Source organism: Nuphar pumila, chromosome 1, assembly GCF_984573655.1.
Source record: "Nuphar pumila chromosome 1, dmNupPumi1.hap1.1, whole genome shotgun sequence".
Classification (NCBI taxonomy): Eukaryota; Viridiplantae; Streptophyta; class Magnoliopsida; order Nymphaeales; family Nymphaeaceae; genus Nuphar; species Nuphar pumila.
Window position 1 is genome coordinate 174,421,429 of NC_143249.1, and position 25,252 is coordinate 174,446,680.

General features: G+C 35.2%; 1 protein-coding gene across 2 annotated transcripts; it reads left to right on the plus strand.

Moving 5' to 3' along the window:
* Window positions 1-7,852: 7,852 nt before the first annotated feature.
* LOC149851325 (coatomer subunit zeta-2-like) lies at window positions 7,853-23,645 on the plus strand. 2 transcript variants are annotated; one of them, XM_090014690.1, is made up of 7 exons: window positions 7,853-7,940; window positions 8,009-8,053; window positions 21,413-21,572; window positions 21,674-21,821; window positions 22,005-22,082; window positions 23,158-23,242; window positions 23,336-23,645. In XM_090014690.1, exons 2-7 carry the CDS (start codon window positions 8,051-8,053, stop codon window positions 23,396-23,398), a joined length of 537 nt encoding a protein of 178 aa, XP_089870816.1. In that variant the 5' UTR covers window positions 7,853-7,940; window positions 8,009-8,050; the 3' UTR covers window positions 23,399-23,645. The 2 variants fall into 2 exon arrangements, with proteins under 2 accessions (XP_089870816.1, XP_089870809.1); XM_090014683.1 differs by lacking the exons at window positions 7,853-7,940; window positions 8,009-8,053 and adding an exon at window positions 8,210-8,242.
* Window positions 23,646-25,252: the final 1,607 nt, after the last annotated feature.

A 25,252-nucleotide genomic window follows, 5' to 3' on the forward strand; every position in this document is an offset into this window, starting at 1 on the left:
TTGCTTTCTCACCTACCCATTTGGTCTCTTGTAGACATAAAATATCAATCTTTCTCCTACACATAGCATCTACTAACTCTACCAACTTACCAGTTAAAGATCCTATGTTCCAAGTGGCTAACCTAATTTTATGGTCTTGGACTAACTTATTTACCCCCACCCGTCCAACAAAGTGAGGGAACCCTTGCCTATTTGACACCACACCCGGGCGCCGGTGTGACGCATCGCTTCCGGGCGACGACCTAACAACCCTTGCCCATTTATCACTGCCTCCGGGCCTATAGAGTACAGCGCGTCGCTCAGTAGGGAACGCCCCAACGAAATTCTCATGTTGGTTCATATTCATAGGGTATGACTAAGTTTTTATGCTGGCTGTCACAGGCCTACCGCAACCCTCCTCCTTTATCCAGGCTTGGGACCGACAGTGTATAACTAAACAGTTATACACAGGCGGAGTTAATATTTAATTCAATAAATGCTAATAAATCTTAATTAGCCAGGATAAATATTATGTCACCTAATTGATCAATATTTTCAGAAATTGAATTTGCCACACAAAAATTCTCTTTATTTTGATTAAAATTTCAGAAAATTTGTGGATCTTACAAATTTTTTTTAAAGGATTGTTGAATCATCTATATATTTGGTTTTATGAGACATCAAAGTCATAATTATCTTGTGGCTGCTATTTTTTTAGAACATTATATATCTCTAAGTAGGGTGATCAGTGTTATAGTAGTGTACTCTAATCATTTCAAAGTCCATCATTAACTGTCTATATCAATCACACAACATATCATTCATCTAATGAAAATAGCATGTGAGAAAATATTATTCATATACACTTCATACATTCAATTAACATAACTACTTACAATAACCACTCTAAAAAACCCTATTAAATGTTTGTGCACAGTAAGTACCCTAACCATATTATACCAATACAAAAATATTGCATATTAACTAAAGGATAAACAAACATGCATAAATCATCTACAACATAAACATATATATATATATATATATATATATATATATATATATATATATATATATATATATAACCCTAAACGGTAAATTTGATGGTAAATATTAAATAAATACACAAAGAATATCTATAACAACAATAAAACACAAATACACATGGGGCTACAAACAAAGAAAAACTCTTGGAATGAAATAACACAAATATGCAAGGGGTTATGGAACTCACCTTTTGACGTAACATGAGACGTCGATGCAAAGGATATCGAAACTTTAACGCCCCAAAGATTTGACTCAAAATTTTGGATTTTTTTTTTCTTTCAGAGCGAAATGTTGGTTAACTATTTGGTCAAATAGTTGGTTGAGTTGCAGGGTATAACAAAAATGATTCATACCATAAGAAATATCCTTCAAATAATTACAAGTCAAATTTTTTTATTACAGAAATTAATAATAATCATTCATATAATCGGTCAAAGTTTCACAAGACAACAAATATATGATCTCATGGCTCTGCTCATGACGGCATTCGTAATACGCTCTGTGTACCTCATTCACTTCCTATGAAAACAAGAGAAATAGATGTGTCAAACTATAAGAGTCTGAGTAAGCAACATTCTATAACTGTATATATGCATAGTGTCATATGTACAGATAAACATGCAACTATCAAATATACTCTAGCATATACTACCCAAACTACAACAATAGTAATATTTCATAAATATCTAAATCCAAGCATTTACTATCTCGAACTTCAACAGTACAGAAAAAGTAAGAAATTGAATTTGTCTTATTACCTCGCAATGTGGGTACACACAGTCTAAACCTCATAGCAGACCGAGACCAATCAGGAGTTCGTTAAGTTTTTTATTAAGTGACTCGAGTGACTAGTTGTACGAATACCCAAAGGGGATGGTTTGCGACCGAGAGAGTACTCCCCAATGTCAGCTACTAGAAATAGGATGCATCCTAGGAAATTTTGTAGAAGACTTGAACATACCACCTAAGACACATTGGTAGTTCTGGCCTCCTAACTCCGATGACTAGGGACCTGGTAAGACGTCTCGCTCTCACAAACACAAGGGTGTCTCATGGAGTTTGTATTCTCTACCTCTCTATATAAACTATGAGTGTGGTAACATACACCATCTTTCAATTGTACTCAGAACCTAGGGAATCCAGTAACATATACCATCTTTCAGGTATACCTAGAATCTTAGATTTTTAGTTAAGAGTATTTACATGAGTTTGTATATTATTTTGGTTCATATCACAATACCCCGTAGAGATGTCAAAATTTCACATCGCACTCGGGTGGTAATAAGTGTGTGTGGGTCTGTCATAGTGCAAGTAAGCACTCAGACAAATATCCGCAAACCACAGGCTCATGTTCGCCTAATTAACACTCTTTTATTATATGTCAAGTCACTTTGACAACTCGCATGGACACAAACATGCCATGTCTTTATAGAATTCGTCAGAGCTCTTGTGTTTCCATGCAGTTTCGGCGAATTTCCATATGTATTTCTCAGTTTTAGAAATACCCAATATTCCCTTCTTAGGGTGACCCTAATTCTCTTAACTGGACACAAGTTGTACTCGAATTGTGAATGCTTCTTGTGAATTAACACTATTCAAGGTGTGATGTGAGAATTTATTCAATTTACTTCCTTCAATAGGTATACTTCGACATAGATAACTACACATGACGATTTTGTATACCTATATATATTTGATATTATAATCATTCTTGGGCCAGTAGATCTCTTCTGGTCCATTCCAGAACTTAACCTACATGGGTGTTAGTTCGTACAATGTAGCAAGTGTCCATTCTCTCTCTCTCTCTCTCTCTCTCTCTCTATATATATATATATATATATATATATATATATATATATATATATATATATATATTATTCGCATTTGGCTACTGCAGACCCATAGACAGCGTAAGTTGTCTGTCTGCAACACTCAGTTAACATGTTTATCACACGATTTATATAAAAAAAAGGCGAGCTGGAGCTGACAGCACACTTCTATTATGTTCTACAACACCCGACCTATATGATACGCAATTTTTTTCTTCTTTTTTTTTTCCAGTTGGGCGACAGTTGAACCCTGCCATTTGGACCTGCTGTGCCTAGCATGACTCTGTTTTTTTTTTACAGAACTAAACCAGGAATTTACAGAACTAAACCAGGGATCGAAACATATCATTGTTGTCCACTCGATCCTGAACAACGAATCAAAATGTATTACTGTTACATATACTTCCTTTTCAATAAAACTAAACCATGAATTTAACACATATCACGGTTGTACTTATTAAAATTTTTTTTGACAGGCCTAATAGCAAAAAAACAAATATATATATATATATATAATGGCCATGCATATTCTTCGACAGATCTAATAATAAATCTAACTATTACATGGTCATACTTATATTCTTGAACAGATCCAATAATAAATCGTTAACACGGTCATGCAAAAAAGAAAATTTTTGACAGGTAAAATAATAAATCAAAACATGAGCAATCATGCATATTTGTTTTTTTTTCTGGTTGTACAGATCTAAAAATAAATCAACATATGACCCAATCTTGCATATTTTTTTTCTGTTTGTACTAATCTAAAAATAAATTAACATAGGACACGATCATGCATATATTTTGGACAAATCTAATACTAAATCAAAATATAACCCGATCCTGCATTTTTTTTTGTTTGAACAAATCTAAAAATTAAAACAACAGATGACACGATCATGCATATATTTTGGACAGGTCTAATACTAAATCAAAATATAACCCGATCCTACATATTTTTTTCTGCTTGAACAAATCTAAAAAATAAATCAACAGATGATGCGATCATGCATATATTTTGGACAGATCTACTTGTTAATCAAAATGGATCATAGTGAATAGATCTGAATCGTGAGTATATATATATATATATATATATATATATCATGGCTATCTATATTTTATTTTTTTATAACATGACTAAACCGTGAATCAATATGTATCACACATAAATTTCATCCCATGGGGAATCTATGTATGGTCATACATATTTGGATAGTAGGTGCCTACCTGTGGCACATGATCCTACGCAGACATATAAGAACATAATGCTCCTACCTCTTTCGATGAGTCAAATCACCAAACACTCCTGTGTTGTGTGGCCGGATCTACGTTCGCACACCATCCTCCGGTTGCTCCTTCATCCAACACTTCACTGGGTATGAAAGCTTGACGAAAACTGCGAAAGTAGAGAAGAAAGGAAAAAGGGAATTTTGTGGGGAATGGTAGAGAAGAGAGAGAGAGAGATTGAGACAACACAAAAGTCGTGTGTTGCATTGTGGGAAATTTTTGAGTTTCCTTCGTTCTTATTTTCTTTTAACCTCTTGCCAAAATTCTCAATTCTTGAAACCGTCCCCACCAAGTTTTCTTCTCCATTCACTCTCTCAATGGAATTTCAAAACTTACCTTGTATATTTTTCTTTTCTAATCATGTCAAAATATAACTCCCCCTTAACCCTAAAAAAAACATAACTGGTAAGGAGGAGGTCGAGTTAACCTTCACTCTCTTTAAATTCTAATTCTAATCTTATAAGGAAAAACGTGTGCTAAGGGGGGGAATCTTTATTCATGTTTCAAAAAAAATCAAGATTTGAATCTCAAACACTAATCAAATTTCTTTATTTTTGGAATTTCTGACCAGCCTTTATCTTTCATAAATAAAACGTGTCACAACAAAGCCCATGTGCATGAGGGGGATTTGAACTCGGGTTACTGCCCAATGAGGCAACAAACCTCACCACTGCACTATCATTCATTTTGTTACAATTTGAGTCTCTACTAATTAATTTATACACGTATAAGTGTCATAGATTTTTTTGTCAAAAAAAATGCACCACCTTTTTAACAAACCACGTGTGTGTGGTAGGATTTGAACTTGCGCCTAAATAGGCAGCAAACCTCTCCACAACACCACTTTACTTGTTCGTTGCAATTATGACTACATAAATTTATTTATATACAAATGGTTTTCTAATGGATCTCAGATTTTGGGTTGGATTATGAATTTATACAATTCTCTAATTATTTTTCAGATCTTGATTGGGGTTATATAAAGTATTTGGACCATAGAAATCTAATTGGATTTCAACTGGGTAACCATTTGCTATATCTGGATCCAGCTGCAAGTTCCATATGATCCAGTTCGAACAAGATCCATTTGGACCCAATGCCTTCAAATAACAACATATTATCACATTTATTTTGAAGAAAGTTCACTTCTACTTATTTCCAAAAGTGATCAAAATTTACAGGTTTTACAGAAACTTCATCGGAATGCATAAAAAAAAATTATGAGAATTGTTGTAATTTCATGAGAATCATCGTAATGGGTGAGAAAAAATACTAAGGGTTCTAGAGGAAAAAAGGTTTGGGTTCTTCCAAAAACAAATGAAAAAAAGAAACATGAATAGGAACTAACTTTATGATTCCGAGAAAATTCACATGCCAAAAATATGTGCATATCACCCCTTATTTGTGGATCTTCTTGAGTTGCTTAACTGAAATCTGCATGTTTCTTTGCAAACTTAGTCAAATATTTGAGAAATTTCATGGTTAGTTAGATTTTGGGTTTATCAAGATGTTCACAAATATTATTATGCAAACTTCATGATGTCTACATAAAAAATGTGTGGGCCTCCTTTTAATTGGAAGTTTGCAGTACCCGATGAGCAGAGATATATTGAGCAAACTTTGAGAGTTTTGCACATGTGAAGGGTAAAAAGATCCTAACAAAGTTGGTTATTTACAATTTTAGATATCGGGCAAATTTTAGCAAATTATAGGGTTTTTTGGGAAACACATATTTTTTTGTACAGTACCATCATTTTTCTTTATAGATTTTGCCTTACTGCTTAAGATTCAAATTCAGAGTCAGATCAATCAGGATCCATCCAATACGTAATATGTTTGTGCCACATGGGATTTTGGATCACATCATTAGGTAAAGTTAGTGTGAAGCCCATAGTAGATCAGTGCATTGATTGCTATGTGTGAATGGATCTCTGAGGTTCAATGTGCAAAGCACTAGCCATCCATTACCATTAGGTTGGTTTGCAGACTATGGTTCAAGTTCAAGTTGGCCCGTTGATGGTCCCATTGTGGGAAAGATCACATTTGACTGATTGGCTAACTTGATCATATCGTCCTGAGGTCTGTACTTGATGCCAATTAAACGTGTAATGAGGCAGGTCTGAGGCACAGACAAGGATGACTATGACAAAGTTGGACTAAGACCCAGCCCACACTGACTCAAATCTACTTTGGCAGCACCCAAGCCTAGTATGAAGCAGAGTTGGCTTAAAATTCTACCATAATCATATTGACTTTAAAAGTTGGTCAAGATTCAGGTCTGCTAGTTAACTCTGTGCTCGTGCTAATCGGGTCATGATCCAAACCTTAACATGCTTTGCCAATTACAGTAGTCACCATACAAATTCACCATTGTGAGGTAGGGGTGCAAACAGATTGGGTACGTGCCATATCATGACTAATCGAAACCTTTATTTGAATCTTAAGTAATAGCTATTGAATTTGGATATGAATTTTTATATGGTGATTTTGGACATGGTAAACAAAAGGTAGGAAACAAGCATTTTACATACTCTTAACCCAAAAAACCATCATAAAATGTTGGCCTTGGGTCCAAATACTTTTTATTCTGACTTGAAGAAGTCTGCATATATTTTACGCATGCTTGAGAAAGGACTTGACAAAGTCCGTATTAAATATATGCGAATTTGAGAAAGTTCGCTTAAAATATATGCAGACTTCCTCAAGTCCTCGTATTTTTTGTGGACTCCCTCAAGTTCATATAAAATATATGAGAACTTGGGAAAGTCTGCATAAAATATATGCAAACTTCCTCATTTTGTTCAAGTTTAACAGGAAGTTCGCATATAAATATGAATCTCATTTTAAGTGGGCGTATGTGGTACCTGAGGAGCATAACGATATATCGTGTGAACTTTCTTAGTTTCACGCATGCGAAGGGTAAAAGAGATATTCTAATGCTGGCTATTTGCGATTTTGGACATGCAGATAATATAATTTTTTTTTAAGATTTTTAGAAAAACACATCAAATTACCCATCCAGTACGTTCATTATGCATTTCAAGCAATAAGTTGGAATCAGAGTAAGAAAATGGATTTTATGAAGTAGATTTGATTCCCAATATGAATTTCATATGGTTCCATAGGATTTGATAGAAACAGGTGGAAAACATGAATCTTATAAAAACTATATCGGACAGGAGTCCCTCTGAATACAATTCAAAAATATGTTCAAATTCTATTTTAAGATTCATATCCAAAAAATAATGTGGCTTGGATAGGGGGGGGGCGGGGGGCAGGGCTGGTCAACAAGCTGAACTAGATGAGCTTGAATCATTCCAACTTGGCTTCGAGCTCATAATCAGTTCGAGATAAATGGGCCAAGTTCCAAATTATTGTTTTAGAGCTAGAAGAAATAGTATTATAAAAAAATAAATGTAAATGGATTTAAAATATTTTTCTTACTGCCTAACGAACTTATATGAGTTAAATATAGCTGGGTACTTAGTGTTCATATTCAATTGCCGAGTTGTTTAATGAGTTTGAACGTGGTCTTAACGAGCCGAATATGAGCCGAGCGGCTCGGCTTGTTTCCCAGCCTCGATCGGGATTCGGGAGTTGATCAAACCCGATCGATTCAGTCCTACCTACCAAATGGTGAGTACCCGCGCACCAGATCACTCCTCGCCACACAAGTTTGCGCTCTTACTCTCTATATAAGCCTAAACCGAGATCTCTCCGCTCTGCAGATCTTTGAAATCATTTCCTTACGCAAATCACCCACATAATCGTACTCTGAAACCCTAAAATTTCTTGGTAATTTTCTTTCTTTTCTCATTTAGGTAGAAAAAAACGCCATTTGATCTCTGTTTCGCAATTTTCAGGCCTGGATCTGCGTTTTCCGGTCGTTTTCGACCAGATCTTCAATGGTAAGTCTCTTGATGGTTTCTTTCCCTGATCGGCTTATTCGGACTAGATTAATTCCCGAATCATAAGGTTTTCTTCTTAATTTCGTTGTGAATTAATCGAGATTGAGATTTGTAGAACGTTTGAGGTTTTAACTCGCGTAGGATCAATCGTATGGTGATCGAAGGAAGAATATGATCGTTTTCAGTGAGGTGATTCCGTTTGGATTGATCAGAAATCTCTTTTCAATATGTTTTTAGTTGTATTCCGGGGAAAGGCTTGTGGACCTTGCCTTGATTGCTTCGGATTTAGCAAATCTGAACTGGTTCTGGAAATTAAGCTTTTGAATTATTCTCTTTAAATGAATAGTTGGCTGGGGGGCATGTAAGATAGTTTTTTTTGTAGTTCATCTTATTTAAATCTTTACTTTTATTAATTTTTCGCAACCAAAATGTACTAAGATTGAGTTAAACATGATCGGTGATTAAACCATGCGAGAGAGACTTTGACGTGGGAAATAGTTCTCCTTGAGAGGTAATCTGATTTTCTTTTTTCAGAAAGTAGCATTTAGGCATCCAGGTGTGAATATTTGTTGTAAAATAGAATGATTTCATCAATTCTTTTTTGCTTTCTTTGGTTTATTATCATTTAACATGGTACCTTTCGTACCTCGTTTGTTGGAGAACTAGATAAGATTTGTGGAAGTTTGAGATGAAGCTAGGTTCATTTCATTTTCAAATGAGCAATATTTTTATCCTTGAGATAATTCTTTATATTTTGGTCCTAGATAAACACAATCTGAACTTTTCAGTAGAAACTAGAAAAATTTGGTTGCCTTTTTTTCTTTCTTTGTAGTACATTAAAGTTATTGTTGCAATCTAAACTTTAATTTCTTTAGATGAATTGATATTTGCTGCCTTGTTTTTCTTATTTTAAAATTAAAGAAGTTTTGTTGATATTTTGCAATATATGTAGGTAAATGATTGGTATTCAGTTCAGTGAAAATAGATCACATATTAAGGTTAAAATATTCATGAAATACATGGAGTAGTTAATATTGGTTCGCTTTTTGTAATGATGTGTATTTTGGCTGTTATTGTTGTTGTTGTATTCAAAACCATAACAATTTAGCTTGTTTATTTTTATTTTTAAATATCCATGTCACATGGGCACTTCACTTAGCATACGGGTGTCATGTCAACACAACATGACACGACACTTCAAGGACATAGCCAAACAAGTTGTACATTATGTAGTCAAAGGCAATCGGTGCCTAGCTAGCAGATGTCTAAAAGGCTTAGTCAGGGCCTAGGCAGGACTAGTCGGCATAGTCAGAACCCAAAAATATATAAAGAAAGTGGAGCCTCCAAACAAGAACAAATGTCCACCAAAATAAGCCAAATGGACAAGCACAAAGAGCTACTATGGGCACACACCAAAGAATGCTCACAATATATAAACAATATTTTATTTCTTCATGAAAGGTATGCAAGATGCATACCTTATAAGGAGGGGGAGATCTCCTATATATACAAGAGAGAGGGGCTTCTAGCTGTTAGAGCTAGTCCAACAACTATATCATCTAGCAGTTGTACTATCTCCAACGGCTAGTCAACTTTGAGTTGACCAAAGTAAAAATAATAAAAATAAAAAATTATAAAAAATAAAAAGAATAAAATATACAATGTATATACATATATGTTAAAATATGTATATATATATACATATACTTATATATATACATCTGTATATATATAAGTATATATATATATACATATATGTATATATATACATATTCTCTTTTAGTGAAATACCCGATAGGGGTATTCTTGTAAAACAGCCAATGTACTTTTTATTTTTTACCTTTTTCTTTTTTCCCTTTTTCCTTTTTGCTTTTTTTCTTTTTATTTTTTTACTTTTGTTTGACCACAAGGGGCCCCACTCTTGTAGTCGTTGGGGCCCCAACGGTCAGATTTCTGATCGTTGGGGCTCCCAACGACTACAAGGGAGCCCCCTTGTGGTCCTTTCTTTGAGCCTCCCTCCTCTATAAATAGAGGAGGTGTTCTCCTCTTGTAAGCATGGGTTTTTCACCCTTCTCTTCCTTTCTTCAATAATATCCAACTTATGACTTTAAGTCATTTTCTATATTTGAGAGTTTTGTGTGTGCACATTTGGTGTTTGTGTTCGTGGCTCTAGTGGTCACTCTTATAGAGTGACTTTTGCTCTATTGGTGCTTCCGCCTCTTTTCATTACATGGTATCAGAGCTCGGTTGGTGATTGGGCTTTTCTTTGGAATGTGTGCCTCTCAACTTTTTGAAGAAAGGAAGGACTTTTGGTGCCGATGGAACGCGACTCTAAAGTGGAGCTTTCTTTTAAGCTAAATGTGTCCAACTATCTCATGTGGGCCTTCGCTATGGAAAATCATCTTAGAGGTAAGAAAATTTGGGGTTTTGTTATGGGAACTACTCCCGAACCCTCTCTTGTTCTCACCAAAATCGAAAATGAAGTTGAAAAAGCTTTAGATGGCGATGAGCGCATCAAAGCTATTAATGATCATCAATCCAAAATTGAGGATTGGGAAAGTAACCATGCCAAAATTTTGGCATGGTTTATGAATAATGTAGACCTTAAAAATTGTGCTAATATTGTCAAATTTAGAAGGGCCAATGAGGCTTGGTTTTTCCTTAAGGGTATGTATACCCAAAAGGATCTTGCTCGACAATTTTTTTGTCAAGAAAAAATCCATTCCGGGACTATTTTAGCTCTCTAACTCCTCTTTGGGATGAACTTGCTCTTCTTGAGCCTAAGTGGGTGGCTCCAGAAGATATTGAATTAAGAAGGGAACAAATCGAAAAGGAACATTTTTTCGAATTTCTTCATGGTCTTCGCCCGGAATTTGAACAAGTTAGGGCATCTTTTCTCCATAGAAGCAAAGCCCTACCTATTGAAGATGCCCTTGCCGAGATATGTCAAGAAGAAACTCGACTTGGCTTGAGCATTAAGAGTGATGAAGTTTTGGCCGTTATTAGGCCCGGATCGAATGTTAAAGCATATAGATCTCCCCATTTTAACAAAAATAGTAATGGGCCTAGAAAAGGAATAATATGCCATTATTGTAATGAACCGGGACACATTAGACCGGTTTGTCCAAAACTCAAAGGAAAGGTAGCCGCGGTTGGAGAAAATTCTCCAAAGAAGGAAGAAAGTACCGAAGAAGGAGATATCAAAGAAACTCTAAATCACATCTCCGAAGTTCTCCAACATCTTCTCAAGACTTCTCCTTCAACATCCGGAGCCGCCATCGCCTACTCTTCATCACCTCCAGGTATGTGGATACTAGACTCCGGTGCTTCTTTTCATATGACATCTCATAAAAACTCTCTTTCAAATGTTTTTTCCGAACCCATATCCTCTTGTGTTTCAACGGTCGATGATACATCATTAAAAATTGAAAGTATTGAAACACTTGATTTTAAAAACTTTTTCGTTCCTAAAGTAAGAATCGTTCCTAAAATTAATTTAAACCTTTTTTCCGTTTCTCAAATCATCGATCATGGATGCCAAGTCTCTTTCTCACCTAAAGATTGCACCGTGCAGGATCTCCAGTCAGGGAAGCTGATTGGGCAAGGCCATAGAAGGGGTGACCTCTACTTTATGGATTTTTTGACTCTTCCATCTAAGTCATCTTGCAATCTTGTAAAAGACAAAAGTATTGGAATATGGCATGAGAGACTTGGCCATCCAAATTTTGTAAAAATGTCTCTTTTTCCGTTTTGAACAATACTTGTAAAGACAATTACATGACTTGTAAAGATTGCATTTTTGGGAAATCTAAAGCTACTCCATTTCCTCAAAGAAGTTACTTTACCACTCGGCCATTTGAACTTATTCATTCCGATGTGTGGGGACCTTCCCCTATTTTGTCTAAAGGAGTTTTTTCGTATTACGTGGTCTTTATAGATGACTTCACTCGATTTACGTGAATTTACTTCCTAAGTCGCAAATCCGAAGTTTTCTCCTTCTTTAAAGAATTTCATGCAATGGTCAAAAATCAATTTTTGGGAAATCTATCTATTCTTAGGTCCGATTCGGGAGGCGAATATATGTCCAATGATTTTCAAAGCTATTTAAAAGAAAATGGAATTTGTCACCAACGTTCTTGCCCCAACATTCCGCAACAAAATGGTCTTGTGGAAAGAAAGCATAGACACATAATAGAAACTACAAGAACGTTATTAATTTCAAGAAATATTCCAAAATCCTTTTGGGCCAAAGCGGTTTTAACCTCTACATATCTTATCAATAGAACTCCTTCATCCTCTTTGAAAAATCTTTCTCCATTTGAAAAACTTTACAATATGTCTCCCGATTATAAAAGACTAAGAATTTTTGGATGTAAATGTTTTGTTCTAACTCACAAAAATGATAAACTTTCTCCTAGGGCTATTGAATGTATCTTTTTGGGATATGGCGAAAAACAAAAAGGCTATCGATGTTTTGACATACTTAAGAACAAACTTTATATCTCTAAAGATGTCACATTCCTTAAAGAGGAAAATGGTTTTTCGCACCAACAACAACAACAACAACAACAACTACGCCTTCATCCCAAAACAATTGGGGTCAGCGATATGAACCAAAAAAGAAATTCATTTTGGGTCTTCCACATGAATCCTTTTCCTCCAATCATTTCTATCCAACGCCATGTCCTCGGTGAGGTTCAAAGCATTCATATCCTTTCCTATCATCTCCATCCAAGTCTTCCTAGGCCTACCCCGACCTCTTTTAACTAATATATTTTCCCATTTCTCCAACCTTCTAACTGGAGCATCATTAGGCCTTCGCCGAATATGTCCAAACCACCGTAAACGATTCTCTCGCATCTTATTTTCAATGGGTGCAACACCTACCTTCTTACGTATCTCTTCGTTCCGAATCTTATCTTTTATTGTATTTCCACACATCCATCTAAGCATCCGCATCTCAGCTACACTCATTTTTTGAATATGATGTCTCTTGGCAGCCCAACATTCCGTACCATATAGTAAAGCGGGTCTAATAGTCGTCCTATAAAACTTTCCCTTCAACCGCAATGGCATTCTACGATCGCACAGCACTCCAGTAGCACTTTTCCATTTCATCCACCCAACCTTTATCCTATGATTTACATCTCCATCAATTTCTCCATACTTTTGAATGATGGATCCCAAATATTTGAAATAATCATTCACCGGTATATCTTGCTCACCAAGCTTCACTACACTCCCATCACTACTGAAAATATTGATTATTCCTTTCTATTTACTTGTTGCCTCAAGAGAACATCATAGATGATCATATTGATCCTAGTGAATCCCTTAGCGAAGATCATTTTGAACATCCAAGTGATGATCAAAACTTAGAAGAAAATGTTTCAAGACAAATTCAAGTCTACTCTAGAAGGAATGAAAGAAATCCTCCTTGTGCCCTTGAAATTTTTTCCCAAAGTGAGTCAATCGAAGAGACCTCTCAAAGAAGATCAAATCGGATTTCCAAAATACCAAATAGATTTGTTTCGTATGATTCCTTTTCTCCTAACTTTCGAGCATGCCTACTTGCTCTTCACTCCTTTCATGAACCATCTCATTACAATGATGCTAAGCAATATGCTCATTGAAATGAAACTATGGAACTAGAACTTAATGCTCTTAAAAAGGCACAAACTTGGGAAATCATTGATCCTCCCAATGGCAAGAAACCCATTGGATGTAAATGGGTTTTTAAAGTAAAAACTAAGAGTGATGGTTCATTGGAAAGATATAAGGCTAGGTTGGTTGCCAAGGGATATGCCCAAGAGTATGGGGTAGATTATGATGAAACTTTTGCCCCAGTTGCTCGAATGACTAGTGTTCGAGCTCTTATTGCTATAGCCTTAGTTAAAAAATGACCAATCTTTCAACTTGATGTCAAAAATGCCTTTTTGAATGGTAATTTAAATGAAGAAGTTTATATGGAACCGCCTTCAGTTTTGAACTTAAATGGAAAAATTTTGAAATTAAAAAAGGCTTTATATGAACTTAAGCAAGCTCCTAAAGCTTGGTATGATAGGTTTAGTAACGTATTAATCAATTTAGGATTTTCTTCTTGCTATACTGACACTGCTCTTTTTGTTAAAAGGACAGGTGACTCCATTATTATGCTTCTACTGTATGTTGATGATATGATCATTACTGGGAATGACAAAAAGGGAGTAAATGATGTAAAGTCTATGTTAAAAGAAACTTTTGATATGTCTGACCTTGGTTATTTGAGATATTTTTTAGGGATTGAAGTGACTTATTCCCCGCGAGGATACATCCTATCTCAAATGAAATTAGCTGCAAAAATTTGTACCAAATCAGGAATATCTGATGAAAAGAAAGTTGAGACTCCCGAATTTATTAATGCAAAACTGAGACTTGGAGATGGTGTTCTTCTTGAGGATCCAACCCCCTACCGTCAATTAATCGGATCTCTCACCTATCTATCCATCACACGTCCAGACATAGCTCATGCGGTTCATGCAGCAAGCCAGTTTCAGCATGCACCTACTTCGGTTCATATGGCAGCCGTAATGAGGATTGTGCGATATATCAAAAATACTATATCCAAGGGACTCTTCTTATCCTCTTCCTCATCTCTTGACTTAACTGCTTTTACTGATGCTGACTGGGGAGGAAATCCCAATGATCGTATCTCAATAACGGGTCTTTGTATTTTTTTAGGTGAATCCCTCATTTCATGGAGATGCAAGAAGCAGCAGAAGGTTTCACTGTCATCCACTGAAGCTGAATATCGGGCCATGACAATGACAACTATGGAAATCGTATGGCTCAGAAGTCTCCTTGCTGACATGGGCGTCCCCATTTCCACTCCCACCAAGCTCTGCTGTGATAACAAAAGTGCGATATACATTGCCAGCAATCACACCTTTCATGAGCGGACCAAGCATATCGAAATGGATTGCCATTATGTTCGAGACGAATACCTCAGAGGGACTATCTCATTACCATATGTTACTTCAGAGTATCAACTAGCTGACTTCTTCACCAAGGCGCTCCCAACTCCACGATTTATGTTTCTCCTTAGCAAACTTTCGGTCTTCTCCCCGTAAAGTTTGAGGGGGCATGTTAAAATATGTATATATATATACATATACTTATATATATATATACATCTGTATATATATAAGTATATATATACATATATGTATATATATACATATTCTCTTTTAGTGAAATACCCGATAGGGGTATTCTTGTAAAACAGCCAATGTACTTTTTATTTTTTACCTTTTTCTTTTTTCCCTTTTTCCTTTTTGCTTTTTTTCTTTTTATTTTTTTACTTTTGTTTGACCACAAGGGGCCCCACTCTTGTAGTCGTTGGGGCCCCAACGACTACAAGGGAGCCCCCTTGTGGTCCTTTCTTTGAGCCTCCCTCCTCTATAAATAGAGGAGGTGTTCTCCTCTTGTAAGCATGGGTTTTTCACCCTTCTCTTCCTTTCTTCAATAATATCCAACTTATGACTTTAAGTCATTTTCTATATTTGAGAGTTTTGTGTGTGCACATTTGGTGTTTGTGTTCGTGGCTCTAGTAGTCACTCTTATAGAGTGACTTTTGCTCTATTGGTGCTTCCGCCTCTTTTCATTACAATATACATACAGAAGCATGTATACATATGGATATACGTATAATATATATACATTATGTATGTACATTTTAACACTCTCCCTCAAACTTGTGATAAAATGATTGAAAGTTTGCTAAGGAAGTAAAACCTAGGAGCTGAAAGAGGTTTAGTTAATAAGTCTGTCAATTGGTATTCTGAATGTTTGATTAAAGATACTCCTCTGATAATCTATTTTAATGTGCTTTGTTCTCTCGTGAAACATATGGTTGTTGGCAATGTAGATAGCATTCTTATTATCATAACATCTTCGAAACTCATTTTATTTGAATTCTCATGTCTTCCAACAATCTTCTTGGCTAAACTAACTCCATCATAATAGTGGTCATGACTCGGTATTCAACTTCTGTTGATGAAAGTGAGACCTTCTACTGCTTCTTGTACCTCCATGAGATCAGAGATTCACCTAAAAAACACAAAAACCCTTGGTTGAGTGTCTATTGGTAATATCACTTTCCCAGTCTGCATCAATATAAGCAATTAAATTTAATGCAGATGAAGAAGACAGAAAAAATCCTATAGAAATAAAAGTTTTAATGTATCTAGTAATTCGTAAGATTGCTCCCATGTGAATAGATGTAGGAGCATGTTCAAATTGACTAGTTGCGTGGACAACATGTACTATATCTGAACTAGTAATTGACAAGAGAGTTTTCCAATTAGCTGTTGATCAGGTATTGGATCTTCAAGGAGCTTTTCATCATTGATTCACATGTTAACATTAGTAACCTCGGGAGTATCTACTCTCTCATCTTATGTCACACAGACTCTTCTAACAGGGTACGCCACACGCGTCGCACCCGCACCCAGGCAGGTGCGACACTTGGACACAACTTCCTTTATGTTAGGTGAAGTCAACCATATTGAGGTCCATCAAAAGTAGATTAAGTTAACCCTAATCAAGTCCATTTTTATCTATATTATATATATAAATACATAAATGCACACAAATACACAGTGTGTTAACTTAAAAATGTTAAAAATTATATATATATATATATATATATATATCCTTCCCGCACCCCTGCACCCAAGTTTTCTTAAAGTACCGCACCCGTACCCGTACCCGTACCCATACCCGCACCCGCACCCGCACCCGCACCCCCACCTATGTGACATAGCTCTTATCATCTGTAATTTCAGACCTGAAAATAATATCAGAAGCAAATTTATACTGAGACAACAATTACCCTATTAGAAAATAAGTGACCTCAATCTTTAGAAAGTATCTTAAAAAACCTAAATCAGTTATTTCAAAATTGTTTTTAAGAAGTCTTTTAATAGTTTCAACTCAATATTTGTCTCCCCTAATGATAATCATATCGTCCACATATAGGAGTATAATGACAATACCTACCTTAATTTCCTTAACAAACAAAGTTGTGTCAGTCAAGCAAGATCTAAAACTAATATCAATCATAAACTTACTAAATCTATTATATCATGCCTTTAGCTCTTGCTTCAAGCCATAAAGTGCTTTCTTAAGCAAAGTGCCTTCCCTTCAGGGATGCTTATACTAGGTGGTGCTTCCATGTATACTTCTTCAACAAGATCCCCATTAAGAAATACGTTCTTAATATCCATTTGGTACATGGGTCAATTCCTAATGGATGCAACTGCTATAAGGGTCCTAACAGTGGTCATTCAGGCAACATGAGCAAAGGTTTCTTCATAATCTATTCCATATTCTTTTGGCTACTAATTTAGCCTTATACTTCTTAAGGGTCTCATTACTTTTTGTTTTTACTTTATAAACCCACTTATATCCTATAGGTTTATTTCTCTATGGGAGGTCTTGAAGAGTTCAAGTTTTGGATTTTTCTAAGGCCTCTAAATCTACTTTTATGGCTTCTACCCATTCGAAATATTCTTTGACTTAGACATAGGATTATGGCTCTACATAGAAGTGAATTAATGCTATCCATGCCTTGCATTTGGATGAAAAGGAGTCATAAGAAACAAACTTTTCTGAGAGCTTTGATACTCTAAATGATCTCCTAGATTGCACATCATCTTCACTTACAATCTTTGAATACTTTTCAAGTGCACATGGAGATTTTTGAGCCCTATGTCTTGTGTATTGTATGTAGGTTTTATCACTATGGGGTTGCTCTTCACAAGTCACTTCATCTCTTGATTCATCAACATTTTTAAGACCAAACTCGCAATCATAGTGATCAATATCCTCACCATCACAGTGATCAATATCATGCTTTGAAACAAAATCAAATAGAAAAGAATACTCAGTTGCTTATTTAGATTTCTCATAATAAAAAAAAATAATTTTCCAAGAAAGACATTTCTTGAAACATACATTTTTTTATTTTTAGAATCATAACACCTATAACCTTTTTGGTTGTCATTTAAAAAAGGCACAAGGAATAACCCTAGGAGAAAGCTTGTCATTTTTATTGGTTAAGACAATACATTTGCATCGAAAAACTCTTAATTTAGAATAATCAAGAGTGAGTTTGAAATTTTTTCAATAGGAGAGATGTTTTGTAATGATGAAGATGGGATTCTGTTTATAAGGTGCACAATAGTCAAAGCGAACCATTTTATTTCGATGTGTGTGGGCAAGTTATTTGATATGTAATGTCATGTAAATTAAGTTAATCTTTAAATTCTTTAGACAAAAACTCTCTCCCTGAATCAGTAAATGTTATTATTAAACCTATTTTTAACTAAGTTACAAAAAATTTGGAAATGCAAAAAGACTTCCGACTTATGTCTTGGGAAATAAATCTAAGCATATCTAGAAAAACCATCCACAAATACCACATATTATGCATATCCACCTTTTGATATGATTGGTCTCGGACCCCAAACATCCGAATGAACTAACTCAAGTAAGTTCTTACATGAAATGGTAATTTCTTCATTTTGCCAAGAATACAAATATCACAAGTAAAGTTATTAATGTTAGCAAACTTTTTCAAGCTTGAAAAAAATGGAATTTTGGATACATTTGAATGTCCTAACCTGTTGTGCCATAAATTCAAATTTATTTTTTTGACATTACAACAAAATGTATACTTAAGTATTTTCAAAAAATCCATGTTTCAGAGGCCTCCCTCAATCAACTTCTCTTTCTTACGATCTTGTACCCAACAACCATTTTATAAGGAGGCATTACATCCATGGTTTAATATTTAAGTGACCGATAAAAAATTTAAATTTAGTTTGAGAATATATCTAATTTTTAGAATTAAAAAATCTTTTGGAGTTTTGAAGATTTCTTTCAAAATTCCTTATTCTTTTGATTTCAAGAGATGTACCATTGGCAATGAAAACATTAGACATGCTTGAATTAGTACGACATTTTGATAGGATATCAAGGTTGGGGGTCATATGAAATGATGCGCCAAAATCAAGGAGCCAATGAGACTTACTATGATCGGAGTACAATAAAACTACCGCTTCGGTTGAGGAAGATGATCTTGTAAGAAGAGGTTGAAGCACTTCCACCAATTGTGATAGGGTCATGCTTCCAATGGATGTATCTTGAGGGTTGCTTATGTCCTTAATCTTTTGAGGTAGACCAATCGAAGCCACATTTTTTTACTCTCATTTCCTCAACTTAGTGACAAGTGACTTTCCTCTTGTTGTCATACTCATTGCCTTGTCTCCCAAAGTGAGGTGGCTTATATATGCGAGTATAGGTTCCCGACCTAGATATGACCAAGACAGATTCATCATCGTTCTTGAGTGGGAGTTTCTTCAACCTATTTTTTTGCATACTTAACTCTTCGATCGTATCAACAATAGAGGGAATCTTCCCTCTATGGAGAAGAGCCAATTTGGTGGCTTCAAACTCGGGTCTCAATTTATTTATGAATTGGTAAAAATGCTTTGCGTCTATTTTCTTTTGTTGGATCTCAATATCTAAAAGTCTATGTCACTTTGGTTTAAAAATAGTCAACTCTTCTCAAAGTTCAGATAGAGCATTATAGTACTCTCTAATGCTCATGTCTCCTTGAGTCATGGTTCTAATCTTATCTTGGAAATTGCACACATGTACAATGTCTTTAAGAGAATACATATTTTTGAGGTAGTCTCACGCATCATTGGCATGCTCAAACTTCACAAAGCTAGAATATTTCTTAATGTCTACACTATTGATAAGCCAAGGCATTATTTTTGTATGTTCATTCTCCATTCTTTCTATTTTTTCTCATAATCGGTTAATGCAAAATTTACAAATAATATATATAGTATATAAGACTTAAGAGAATCTATTCATGCACACATACACATACATACATAAAGCCTATATACATACATATTTCTGAAGAAAAAAAATAAAGTATATATTTATATATATAAAGAAAAAGAGTAGATATACATAAAAAAATACAGTTTGTATAAAAAAAATAAATAAATAGATAGATAGATATATAACAATAGACTAACAAGTGGATTTCTCAGGAAGAGCTTAGTATGCTCGAGACTATTAAATACGTTATTCCATATATATATATATATGTGGGGTGAAAGAAAGACAAGTTTGGGCCTAAGCAAGAACTAGTCGGTGCCTAGTTGGCCTAGGCAAGGATTAGTCGGTGCCTAGGCATGGACTAATCAGACTAATTGCGGCCCATTAAATCCAGGGCACCTAAGTGCCCTGGACTAGGCATTGTCCCTATGCCTAGACTAGGCACTCAGTTGCTGATTTTGACTACATAGGTTGTACACAGTCAACATTGTGTCATTAATCTAATTTTCTTTTTTATGATCTTATTTACTTATTTCATATGTACTTTTCTTTTTCTTTTAAAATCTGTCATCAATTACAGCACATTTCAATTTCAACATAGTTTAATTATTTGATGTTTCTAATTATAGTGATTTAAAAACGTTTTGTTTGCACACTTACACAAATACATAATTAATGTGTGCATACATCCATATCCTTGTCCTAATTTTTTGAAAATTATTGTACCAAACCAAGCATATCCTCAGTGTGCCCCACTCCCGCATCCATGTGACAGTTTCCAATGAGATGAGGCTTTTTCAGTTATTTTGGTATACTTAATGGATGTTGGACACCAATAGAAGAATTACATTGTTCTCCTCAAGAAGAGTTGATAGTGAGTGGTGGCCTCTCATAAATTAACTCGTATATATGTATTTTGTTAATCAAATTCCTTTTCCTTGGACTAAATGTTATTTTAATTAAAGGGCTCTAGTTTTTTTCATTCAGGAGTTCGAGGAAGAACTTCCTTGTACAAGTTTTGTGCAAGTGGAAATGCTCTGAACTTTCAAGAGAAATAGAATTGTTTGCATATTTTCCTCTTTTCTTCTTCTTGGAATTTGGGATGGAAATCAAAATGGAGTATAGTTTTGTTAAAGTGGTCATAGCAGATCAGGCATATTATTAGAAATAACTAGAAAATGTGTTAACTAGGATCTCATGTGCAAAGATGTATAGTACTACGTACGAGTCATAGCTATAGATTGCAATGCTTGATCAACAATCATGTATTAGTTCCATTGTTTCATGCAATTTTTCTTCACGTTCTGTAACTGTATCCATATTTCTAGTCTTCAATAATCTGAAAATCTCATACATATTTGTTTCTTAAACAAAACATTTCCTTGTCATAAGACCCTTTTGCTATCTGTGTATATCTTCATTCTATTATTCTGAATCAATCTTTACACTTTTGAAACACAGGAATCTTTTCCTTCTATCAAAAACATTCTTTTACTTGACTCAGAAGGAAAACGTGTGGCTGTCAAGTACTATTCAGATGATTGGCCAACACTTAATGCAAAGTTGGCTTTTGAGAAATCAATTTTCACTAAAACTCAGAAAGCAAATGCACGGACTGAAGGTGACAGATTTAATGCAGTATTATTTTCAATAAAAATTTCAGTGCTTTATTATGCATCAACCAAGCAGCTTACCTTTTCTTTTCTTTTTTCTCTTTTACAGCGGAGATAACCATGTTTGATGGTTACATTGTAACCTACAAGTTCATTTCTGATCTACATTTTTTTGTCACTGGTGGCGATGATGAAAATGAGCTTATTATTGCGACAGTTCTTCAAGCTTTCTTTGATGCAGTCGGCATTCTTCTAAGGTGTTGTTATGCCTTCTATTCTTGCATATTCAACAAATTAGTAAATAGTTCTTAAATAGCATCTCATCTCAGAATCAGATTCATTTCTCTGTCCATGTTTGCATAAAAATTTAATGTTTGAGATCCTTAGTTTCTAGGCCGTGACACTAAGTTATTCATTTGGTATGCACAATCTTGTTCCAGGAACAATGTAGAGAAAAGGTCGGCTCTAGAGAATTTGGATGTCATCCTTCTATGCATAGATGAGATTGTTGATGGAGGGTATGGACAAAGGATGTTTTATTTCTATGTTCTTGTTTTGTTTCCTCTACTGTTGCATGCATTTTCAATAATGTAATGTGCTAGCTTTCATATTCTTTATTAGATTGATTGTATCAAATAGCTTAGTGCATGATAGAGTGCCTTTTGTCAACAAATATGCAAACTTTTTCTCCTCAATTACATGTTCTTTTTAGTTGAATATGAGCTTCGGTATGACAAATCGCTAGTTTCTGGTTGATACATTTGCTTGCACCTTTTGTGGGTTTTTAGCAATCTTTGTGAAACCTTTAGCATGTTGTCTTGCTTACTGATGGAGAAAATACCGAAAGAAATCATGAGTTGAACTAACTTTGCAGAGGATGCTCCGACTATGGAATCTGTTTTTGAGTGCCTTGTGGTATTAAAAGGAAACATTTTGGCCATACAGGAAAGCCATGAATAGGCTAAGATAAAAATTGACATAGACGAGTCAAAACTTTTGTAAACAAAGTTTCTATTTTGAAGAAATTTTTGTAAGCAAGATTCTCAAGTCAATTACTTTGGGCGGTTTGTATTGGATATGCATGATCAAGAAAGGAATCATCCGTTTCTAAATTCAAAGGAGTTTCCATAACACATATAACTTGAATGGGTAATACTGCATGACAAAATCTTCCATGGGAAAGATGAGTTGATTGTTCTGATACTTAAAAATATGCTAGTTAACTGTTTTCCGGTATTGTTGCTAGACCTTTTTTTGACACTGTGTTTTGACATGAAATGAATGATGTTAATTAGTGGTACAATGTTCAAACCATCGAAAAGTCACGCCCTGAGAATCAACCATAGGAGATTCTAAAGGAATAATTTGCATCTAAGTTTGTGATCTATGAATTACATAGCAATACTATACATCAAAGATTGTTGTCTTGGTATTGTTGACATATATTATTCACTGTTTTTCATAGCTTATTTAGCTCCATGTATAGAGCCTATATTTTGGTCAGGTTGGGCCAAAGATTTTGCCGAAACAATAAACTTAGTATTCAGATGTTCAGGCCTTGTCTGTTGTCTTACATGTCCAAAACTCTTTCAGAATTATCCTTGAGACAGATGCAAGTGTTATTGTGGGAAATGTAGCTAACCAAGGTTTGGATGGAGGAAACATACTGTCTGAGCAGGTGCGTTTTTCTTTAGTTCTTGTTGCTTTTGCATAAAACATGCATATTTGTCAATCATCTGGATTTGTCAACTGGGTGATACTTGTTTTGCAGACGATATCGCAGGCATTGGCCACGGCAAGGGAACATTTGGCTCGATCTCTGCTTAGTTCGTAAGCGGTGTGTTGTTGATGAGTTGATGCAGGGCAGATGCAAACTTACATTGTGGTGAATTGTAGGCCTCGTTTTTTTTTTTTCCAAGCCTTTTTATTTGCATTTATTGGACCTTTTCTCTTGCACTTATGTTTCTTTTCTTCCATACAACGTGGATCTTTGTAAAAGAGTACCACATTTCATGTTTGAGAATACTCTCTCTCTCTGAGCTGAGGTTTTGAGTTATGAATCAGTGTCGTAGGGAAGTTTATATCAGTGTTGTAGGCTTGAAGTGTCATGCGTATTGTTAGGGTTGTGTAGACTCCAACTCGGACTACTGTGGGCCTAGTGCTGCTGCTTGACTTTTTCTAAACTATTGTCTTTGCAGAATAAATAAAATAACTAATTAAAAATAAATAGCATGACATCTAATCTTTTGTTTTGCTGAAAAATAGTCCCCGCCTTATTGGCCGTGTGTAAGAAAAAAACCGTCTTATTTTTGAGAAAAACCAACATGGTGGCAAAGCAGGAATGACTTTGCAAAAAGAAGCTAGAACATTTTCCCTCTATTAAAAGATGAACACGGATATGGGAGGGATGAATACAGAAACAAGGTTTGAAATACATGATCCAGATCAGATTAGACCTAGACCCACCTGATTTCATCATCCTGACCCAATGACTCTCTGTGTGTGTGTGTGTGTGTGTGTGTGTGTGTGTGTGTGTGTGTGTTCGAGCGTTGCACAAGCTTATTTTGTTTTGGGATCTTTGGTGCAGGGCATGAGCACATTACTAGTAATAACGTCGAAACTCAAATTCTAGTTTTTTCTTTTGTTGCGATCAGCTTTGAGTGATGCATCCTACTTGCCCATGTTTTGTTAACCCACGATTGGGTACACTTGAGTGGATGGATCTGGTATGCTAATTGGATCCATTAGATGTGTCTATTACCCAAATTTCATATAACCTGTAATGCTTGTAATTTTTAGTAATTATTAAATCATTAAATTATGGCTTTTATAATTTAAATTGGTCGAATTAGAAATTTATCTAAACATCAACTCGAAATCAAAATTACAAATTGAATTGAGTCAATAGTTTAAATGGAATTTAAATGGGTGCTAAATTAGAATTAAATCACAGGTAGAATTTAATTTAATTTGATAGAAATTTAAGGCAAATTGTCTTACCATTGCTCGGGTTCTTGGCTTCTTCTAAGGTGATGTTTGTGAGAAAGTGCAAATGTGAGTGTCAGTGTGAAGAGTCAACAACTATAATATTCTTCGACTGCCATCTATGATACTGCGACACGGCAGTTTGGCTACCGTACCCGTGTTGACACACGTATGGGTACCAGGCACAGTGCGGGAGGTCGGATCCCGAAACCCTGGACTCTCTCTTCCCCCCTTTTTGGCTCTGGTCTTCCTCTCCCTCTCGTCTACCCTTCTCTTTGTCTCTCTCTGGGCGACTGCAAGGCCACTTGAGAGAGAGAGATGGTACCTGGTGTCTTGTCCATGCCTTCCTTGCGGAGCGAGAGATGAGAGAGAGAGTAGGTGCCCTTCCCATCATCTTTTTTTTCTTAATGAAATTAAAAATTTCATTAGCCCCTACCAATCTTCATATTCTTAAAAAAAATTCTTTCTACTCCTTTTTGTATTCATAATATTTTCTTCCTCTTTTATTTAAAAATAACCAAAAGATTCCTTTTTATATTTTTTCACACATTTTTAAAACACCTTTTGTTTAAAAAAAAATCATTTTACCACTTCTTCCTTTTCATTTTGCCCCTTCCTCTTTTACATTTAAAATCAATGTTATCAGTATCGGTGCCTATCGGCCGATAACCATTGTATTGGCAGAATTTTGATGCGCTGCTGG

Bases quoted from the DNA above. Each gene is read 5' to 3' on its own strand.
- LOC149851325 (XM_090014683.1), top strand. The intron at 21,573-21,673 runs GTGACAGATTTA...TCTCTTTTACAG, and splicing joins AGCAAATGCACGGACTGAAG to CGGAGATAACCATGTTTGAT. The intron at 23,243-23,335 runs GTGCGTTTTTCT...CTTGTTTTGCAG, and splicing joins GAAACATACTGTCTGAGCAG to ACGATATCGCAGGCATTGGC.